We start from the raw sequence: 9,110 nt of genomic DNA on the forward strand, positions 1-9,110 counted from the left end.
AACCTAGAAAAATATTTTCTACAGAATTTAAGTTTTCGGGCGGCGCCTGTGGCTGAAAGGAGTAAGGCATGGGACCCATAAACCAAAAGTGGCAGGTTCAAATTGGCTCCAGCCAAAAAACAAAAAAATTGCAAAATTTCAGTTTTCCATATTATTTTATATTGAAGGGAACCATAATGTTACCTGATTTTAAGCAAGCAATTATGGAATAGAAATCATTTTACTTATAGGCTTCACTTTGGACTCATGCTATCACTGACACCAGGATTCTTCCTGCATGTGTTTGTCTCTCAACCATCTCTGGGGTCATGATCACACCAAGAATAATGAAGAGATAACAAATACAATGTTTTACTACATGAGGAAATTCATTTTCAGAAGATTATTAAATAAATCTCACTTTTACTTTTGACCAATGAGCTAGCCAAACCCACTATAAAATGCTCTTCCATCACACGGCCACTTCTGATGACAGCTGCAGGACTTCCATGGATCGACCATACCCTCCAGATGACTTTACTGCAGAGGAACTTAACACAAAAAACTAGATGCTCATTGACTTCAAGGATCATACAGGGCTTAAGGCCAAGGACATCTAATGAAAGCTTCACATGCTTTCTGGAAGATTAAATTGATTGATCAAGTAGCTGGGACTACAGGCCCACATCACTATGCCCAGGTAATTAAATTTTTTTTTCTTATAGAGATAGGGGTCTCATTATATTTTTCAGGCCAGTCTCCTAAGTCCTGGCCTCAAGCAATGGAACTGACTTATTTAGATTTAAACCTTGTATCCTTCAAAGGGCTCACCATTACTTATAAATTGTCCATAGTATGTAACAGGATAATTAGGGGTAAAAACAAAAATTAGATCACATAATGAAAGAAATAGAAGTATTGGATTTGCCATCTTGAAGGCAAAGGAGATTGGTAACTTAGAAATAAGACACATGAACCAAAACCTACCTGACAAAAGGAAGTCTTGTTTAGGATGTGAACATCCAAATCGAATTTCATATTTTTTCTCTCAATTAGAGAGAATCAAGAGATGGATTAATATGATCCAGTAGTTTTGAGGACATGGGACTCTTTTAGTGCCTGGCAGCCACTCACACCAATTGAGGACAAATTGCTGCTTTGAGAAATAACTACTCGAGACCCTCTTCCTTTATGGCACAGGGTCCTCACCCCTGCATGCACAGACCAATGGCCCTTTAAAAGTCCTGCAGGTAATTCTCACAAGCTGGCAGCCACATGAAGGACGTCTGGCCTTGACTGTGGTTTTCAAACAATGGCCCAGAGGTACAAATTATTCAGGACTCACTGATTTATACTGACATAGTAACTGGCCCTTTTGAACAAATGACTGAAGACTCTGTAAGCAGCTACACTTAATCAGAGTCAGTGGAGACCCGAGAAGACCCTCCAGACTCACATCTATTTTTAAATCATCTCTGGCAACAGATACGTGAGATCTACATACAGCTGCAGATCTCAGTGCCTTCCCAGATTCTCCCCCATTATTATTCAATATTGCCTGAGCCACACATCTCCATGAGTTAATACTGTAAGAAGTGTTTCATTCATCCTAGCAATTCTGCCGTAACAAAGTTTCTCACTATAATTTAAAATTGTGAACACATATCTATATATGGAATATATGTCACAACTTCTAAATACAGAAGTTAGTATTTTATTTTATTGAAATAAAATAAATTTTACTTATTCCAGTTGCTTATCAAACTAATGTAAGATACTCTGTTTGTACTTTGGGTTATTCAATTTAGGTTAGCTAGTAGAATGCAATAAAGAGATTTAAATTTGCAGAATGACTTTTGAACATTAAATAATCATCTCGAAATTAGAACTCTTTTTTTTGAGGCAGAGTCTCACTATGTCACCTTCAGTAGAGTGCCATGGCTTCACAGCTCACAGCAACCTCACATTCTTGGGCTTAAGTGAGTCTCTTGCCTCAGTCTCCCCAAGTAGCTGGGACTACAGGTGCCCACCACAACTCCTGGCTACTTTTTTGTTGAGGTTGTCATGTTTGACAGGCCTGGGCTGGATACGAACCCACCAGCTCCAGTATATGTGGCTGGTACCCTTAGCCGCTGACCTACAGGAACCAAGCCCCCAAATTAGAACACTTTAAGAGATCATACAGCCCAACTCTCTCATTTTGTAGGCCAGGGTGAAAGTGTAAATTTTCAAGACTATATGGTTTTTTCCCTCATAAAATTTATGCCAAACCAGATTTTTCTTAACCCAATTTAGCTTAGTATTTAGTGTACAGATACAATGTTAGTCTAACCTACGTATAGAGTGCTGAGCTCAGTTCCATACCTGTATGTATGTGGGTATTTAATTAAATGCTCTCTAATGGCTAGACCATATTGGATTGGAAAAGTCCCCAGAAAAAAACCGAGCCAAGCATAAGGTAGGGAGTTACATTAGTTCATTTACTGATAGAATTCTACTCCCCCCAACCCTCATGCCTGACAAGAGGGGTGGGGGACAAGCAGTCAGGCACTGGTCGTACAGAGGGAGAAGGGAGGGTCTCAGTCATGCGCTAAACCCCTCTTTGGGGGACTGGCTAATTCACAGTTCAGCCAAAGCCTTGGGTCTTAGGGTCAAAGCAAGTACAAAGAACAAATTTTTGAGGAATCTACATTAAATGCAAGAGTCTAGTACACTGTGAGTACTTAAGATAAAACAGGATACTTTACCGACTCTAGACATGAGCTGACAGGCTGGATGAACAGAAGAGAATCAATGATTTGAGGATAAAGGGCTACCCCACAGAGGTCTTCGAGGACCACTTACCTTTTTTTCTGAGAAAACAGATGGCGGTGGGCTAGATGCATCTTGAACAAGGTCAATAAACATGGGGTCAAATTGAGTCATCTCATTTTTTGCACCTGCAGTTGGAAAGCATGGAAGACCAACTGCATGCATGTGCTAAAAAGGGCTTGACAGCATCTTTATAAGAAAGTGAGTAGGTTGCCTAGATTAGCCTTAACATTGTCATGAAGGTCAAATTCACACAAAAATCTATTAAACTCAGGCTCCTGACCCACCTTTGTAGGATCCCTACAAAACAGAAACAAATGGTATTTTGAAGGGAAAATGTCTGTCCATGCTAACCTTTAATCGTGCCACAAAGTGCGTCGCAACATTGAGTTCAGAGGCCGGGTTCCCAAGGATGATCTCAAAGCGATACTGCAGACCCAGCTTGTCGCGCACCTCCTGCAGCCGCTCCTTGGCTAACATCGCCAGCTGCACTGAGGGCACCCTGATAATGAGCATGTGTCCCCTCCCACTTTTATTTTTTCCTGGGGAGCTGATGAGGTCATCCATAATGCTGAGTGTTTCTGGTGTGCTGTGGTCTCGGAGTGACGCCATGGTGGTGAGAGCCATCAGAGCCTCAGAGTACTGCTGGATGAGAAGGTAGCAGCGGACAACCATGCTGTGCAGTCTGGGGTACCTTCAACAGAACACAGGGCACTAGCACTCAGGCGTACGACCAGCTGGGAACAGCAAGGCCTGCACAGTGAGAATGCAGATGGAGCATGATGGGGAGGGGAGTACTGATCACTGGTGGGGCTTTAGCTCTAGAGTGACCTTGGATCCCACATCACGGAAGGGAAAAGGTGAGTTCCCAAAGTATGTGTGTAATGACCTGTTGGGATAAGGACAGCACATTAAGGAGGCTTAGAGATGGTCTTACTGACTTTTGCTTCCCAAAGTGTGTTCTGTGGACTGACAGTGGCAGCAGCAGCAGCACCTGGAGCTTGTCAGGAAATGCCATATTTCCCCAGCCCAGACTTACTGAATCAAAACGTGCAGCTTAACAAGACCTCCAGGTGACTTGTACGCATATTAAATTTTGAGACACACTGGTCTAGTCAGGTTAATTGCTGACAGAGTGAAATAATTAATGGATAATCCAATCGTAAATAATTAATGGATAATCCCTGGATCCTCACTTCTTGGTGGGGACATTGGGTTAGGATGGCAGCATTGTCAGCGTTTTACTCTGATACTTAAATTTACAGTAAAGGAAACTTAGACGTTAATATCTGTGGGGTATCATACATAACAGGGCAGCCATTATTACCAATTTAAGGTCATCCTCACAGACCTCAATAACTATCTTCCCATAAACTGTTCCTTGGTGCTGGAGAAAGCTTGGGGCTGAGTGGGGAAATATCACCCCCTAGTGGTGTGGTCTCTTATCACCTGAGACCCTGCTCAGTTAAGGGAGCAAATCTGAGCCTGGTAACAATAGCCCTTTCTCCATACTGCCTGGAACGCCAGGTAAGGGGATCGCTTTGTTCAAATAGGCAGTTTTTACAATTACAGAGCAAGTAGAAATAAAATCTTTCATTTTTGTGCTATTCAGAAAGGCTGGCCTGAATACAAATGAGTACCAATGCCCACTTGTAGGCATAAAGGGGTGCTAGTCAAGAAAGTAAGTGCTAGCAAAGCAAGGCCCTGGGCCCAAGGTTAGCCCTGGCTGTGAAGGAGCCTGGCACAGTTAGGCTGAGCCTGTACTTCCTTTCTGTTAAATAGTTGATAGCTGGCAGCACAGACAGCCGCCTGGTAGCTGAGTGGGGTAATGGGACATTTCACTTTTGCTCCACTTAATAATTCCATTCAAAATACAACAAGTGGTCCACCAACCTGCACAGAAAAGCCTAGGGTCAAATACCAACTAGGGTCATGAAATGAATAGTACATGAATGCTTTTGAGGTATTTCAGAGCTGGAAAGGGACATAGATGCTTTATTTTCTAACTACTCTGCCTTTTTGTAGAAGGAGAATGAGTTAAGGGGCAGACAGAAATTCAGCTACTTGTCCTAGGTCATGCGACTGGTCAGGGACAGAGCTGGATCTAGATTTTATTCAGGTCTCCAACAATGTCTTCACACACTGCAAGGATTTAGTAGGTTGGGGAAGAGTAAGGAAATTCTTCAGTTCAAGCAATCCTGGGTTGGTCCTTCCAGGGGTTCAAGAAATCATAGCTATTATTAGCCTGGGGTGACTGAACTAGAAAGGAAGTGGACATAAATGACGTTTCTTTTTTTTTTTTGAGACAGAGTCTCTGTTGCCCTGGGTAGAGTGCTGTGGTGTTGCAGCTCACAGCAACCTCAGACTCTTGGGCTCAAGCAATCCTCTTGCCTCAGCCTCCTGAGTAGCTGGGACAACAGGGGCTTGCCACAATGCCTGTTTAATTTTTCTATTTTTAATAGAAACGGAGTCTTGTTCTTGCTCAGGCTGGTCTTCAACTCCTAAGCTCAGGCAATCCACCTGCCCAGGCCTCCTAGGGTTCTAAGATTATAGGCATGAGCTGCTGTGCCTAGCTCAAATGACTTATGTTTAAAGCTTAATGTTTTTTGATGGCCCATGTAGAAAAGCCAAAATTAGAATAAATGATAATTCTGATATATAAGCATTTAAATTTCACATTCAAATTTTTATAGAATTCTAAAGTAATTATGAAGTTAGATGTGAATAGTTTCCCCAATCTGTCATGTTTGCATTAAATAATCATAGTTTTGTCAGTATCACAAAAGTTGTAATTAGAAGTTGATGGGACCATCCTTTAAAATACCAATTGCAAAACTGTGAGTGATGTTACTGGGAAAAAAGATATGTCAATCTAGTGGTGGGGAACAAAGGAGAGAGACTCGTGGGATGATCTTAGAAATTTAAAATCTCATGTGCTATGAAAGGATTAATGTCACAGTGTCAGTTAAGACTTCTCAAATGCAACAGCTGTAAAAATATCAAATCCTGCTCTGAGTCTGCTCCCTTTCCTGATGTGCCATTAGAACACTGTGCAGGATACATCCACATGTCCTCATGTTTATTTCTCTTTGTTTTTTCTTAGCAAAAGCATAGGGCAAGCTCTTAAATAGATGGTTTCTGACAATTTGGAGCCAGTTTTAAGGACTAGAGATTTAAAAACTTAGAATGTGCCTCATAAAATGCATCTAACCTCCCTACTGCTGGATGACCAAGTATAGAGTGTTGTGGTGGAGGGCAGAGAGGGACCTCTAGTGGGTTAGGGAAATTCGAATGTATCTGCCTACTTGTGGAGTCTATGATTTAAGGTCAGAGAGAAAAAACCCTTCCAGAGTTTGATCTGGAAGTGGGGAAATGAAAAACAAAACAAAAGGGCAGAATAAATAGAAGAGTTGGATCCTAATCCCCAAGGTCAGGGACCGGAGGAAGCACCCTAAGAACTGAACTCACTTGAATTATCTGATCTTTCATGTTTTCCAGTGTATACTCCAAATCTCTTAGTAAAGTTTAGTCTTTGCTAAGTCGGCAGAGGATATCTGCATGTGATGAACAGAGGAGAAAAGAGAGAAAAATATAAATGTCTGAAATACAAGGCCAGGGAGGCCTAAGCTTAGAGGAATGTTGTCTTTTGTGTCTGTTTTTTTAAGAGATGGGGTCTTGCTGTGTCACCCAGGCTTGTGTGCAGTGGCACAATGACAGCTCACTGCTGCCTTAAAAGGAATGGTCTCTAATGAGTAAATCCCTCTGTGCCCTTGCAACCTCCTCCGCTTGGGTTACTACTTTTCTCTCCTGGTCTCAGATGATCATAAAACCCGGGAGTGGAAGGTCATCTTAGGAAAAGCTGTTTAAATTCAGCCTCTGCGTGTCATTGGCAAGGGCTCCCCCGGGCTCTGTGGCACTGACACAAAAGGCTATGGGCTATTTTAGAAATGCAAGGACAGCTAGAGGAAATGGGCAGAAGTCCTTATTTACCTCTCCAAGAGTGTGTTCACCATCTTTTCAAACGTCTCATCACATCTCAGAAGCGGGCTTGTGACCCCCCACTGCAGAGACTTGCTGTACTCATTCAAGCCGAAGTACAGCTTCTCCTCACAGCCCACGTCCTCCTGATTCAAAACAAGAGCAAACTGGAAGTGAGGACAGGATACAGTGTGTCTTGTTGGGGGAGGGGGTTCCCTCTAAGAGGTTATTTCCTGCATGGTAAGGAAAAAAATAATTGTGTTTCATTAGGTGATCTGACACCAACTCTGTCATCATCTCTGAGGCTCTAACCAAAATTTATTTTCACTTCAAATGAACTTAATATGTGATTATGGGATGTTGACACACTTCCTTAAGGCAGATAGTAACCACGCCAATGATTTTCCTTCTTCCCTCCCTTTTTCCTTTCTTTCTCTTTCTCACCTCCCCTTCTTTGTTTTTTCTTTCTTTCTTTTTTCTCAGCTTCAGGTCAGGTCAGACAGCTTCAATTCTTTCCCAGGGGGAAGCTGCTCTCCAGTACAGACACATATACCATCCACAGAACTTCCTGGAGATTGACAAACTGAACTCTTCTGCTACAAAAAGCAACTTTTGGCTTGGCACCTGTGGCTCAAGTGGCTAAGGCACCAGCCACATACACCTAAGGTGGTGGGTTTGAATCCAGCCTGAACCCACCAAACAACGATGACGGCTGCAACCAAAAAATAGCCGGGTGTTGTGGCAGGCGCCTGTGGTCCCAGCTACTTGGGAGGCTGAGGCAAGAGACTCGCTTGAGCCCAGGAGTTGGAGGTTGCTGTGAGCTGTGAAGCCACGGCATTCTACCCAGGGTGACAGCTTGAGGCTCTGTCTCAAAAAAAAAAAAAAAAAAGCAACTTTTTTGGACATCATTCAATAATAATTACTCATAAAAGCTGCTGCTGCATTTTTTTGGAGACAGAGTCTCACTCTATTGCCCAGACTAGAGTGCTGTGGCATCAGGCCAGCTCACAGTAACCTAAAACTCTCAGGTTTAAGTGATCCTCTTGCCTCAGCTTCCTGAGTAGCTGGGACTTCAGGCACTCATCACAACGCCTGGCTAATTTTTCTATTTTTAGTAGAGATGGGGTCTCACTCTTACTCAGGCTGGTCTCAAACTCTTGAGCTCAAGAAATCCTCCTGCCTCAGCCTCTTAGTATGCTGGGATTACAGGCGTTAGTCACAGTGCCCAGCCTAAAAGCTTATCCTTTTACACACTATATATATATATATTTAATGGAATATATACTTACTTTTCTGCCTTCTTAAACATAAGACAGTGTTTTGTTTGTTTGTTTTGAAGCAGAGTCTCACTCTGTTACCCTGGATAGAGTGCCCTGGCATCATAGTTCACAGCAACCTCAAACTCTTAGATTCAAGAGGCTCTCTTGCTTGAGCCTCTCGAGTAACTGGGACTACAGGTGCCCACCACAACTAGTTTTGTCTATTTTTAGTAGAGATGGGGTCTGGCTCTTGTTCAGGCTGGTCTTGAACTCCTGACCTCAAGCATTCCGCCTGCCTTGGCTTCCCAGAGTGCTAGGATTACAGGCATGAGGCACCTGGAGCAGCCAGAAAACACAGTATGTAACCTGTTTCCCTTTTCAATGATGTTAGTCATCACTATGAAAATGAATAACTGTTTTAGTGTGTGGCACAAGGATGGCCAGGGGAGAAAAGCTGTTCATCTTTAAATTATGAAGCCCCAGAATATTAAGAAAGATATTCAAGTTCATGGATCTCTTTTTTGTTTGTTTTTTTGCCTCCTTCTACATTAATTTATTAGAATAGGTGGCACCTATGGCTCGTAGGAGTAAGGTGCTGGCCCCATATGCTGGAGGTGGCGGGTTCAAACCCAGCCCTGGCCAAAAAAACTGTAAAAAAAAAAAAATTTATTAGAATAATTTCTTTCTCCTGTCATGCGGTTGTCTTACTTTTATTTGTTGTTTGTTATGTATTGACATTTTCTGTTAAACACATTCCAATTCACAGAGGAAATAAGGCAACTTAAGAAAGTATAATAAGATACTTAAGAAAGTATAATAAGATAAAGGTAATAAGTTAGGCTGTCAGAAGAAGAAAAAGCAAGGGTGAAAGAAATAAGATTGGGATAGGGACAAAGTCAGCACTCCCCAAAAGGTGTGCCAGAGTTTTTGCTCACTCTGTTAGGAGTGGGCTGTAATCTGGTCCTGAGCTTGTCAGTAACCCATCTAAAGAGAGACACAATTGTGTGATTTATAAAGTCAATGAGATCAAAAGAAAGCACTATTTATTAATTGGGAGCTTTTAATTTTTTAAGCCCCTCCCCC

General features: G+C 42.3%; 1 protein-coding gene across 3 annotated transcripts in view; it reads right to left on the minus strand.

The window, feature by feature from the left end:
• Positions 1-9,110, minus strand: part of GREB1L (growth regulation by estrogen in breast cancer 1 like) — a 291,844-nt gene that overhangs the window by 30,227 nt on the left and 252,507 nt on the right. For all 3 annotated transcript variants that reach the window (XM_023510203.1, XM_023510202.1, XM_023510204.1), the window contains exons 19-20: positions 6,781-6,914; positions 3,145-3,484 (exon numbers count right to left, since the gene is read on the minus strand). In XM_023510203.1, coding sequence (XP_023365971.1) covers positions 3,145-3,484; positions 6,781-6,914 — 474 coding nt within the window. The remainder of the gene's footprint in view (positions 1-3,144; positions 3,485-6,780; positions 6,915-9,110) is intronic.

The sequence above is a fragment of the Otolemur garnettii genome, unplaced genomic scaffold (assembly GCF_000181295.1).
Source record: "Otolemur garnettii isolate 467f Iridium unplaced genomic scaffold, OtoGar3 scaffold00012, whole genome shotgun sequence".
Lineage (NCBI taxonomy): Eukaryota > Metazoa > Chordata > Mammalia > Primates > Galagidae > Otolemur > Otolemur garnettii.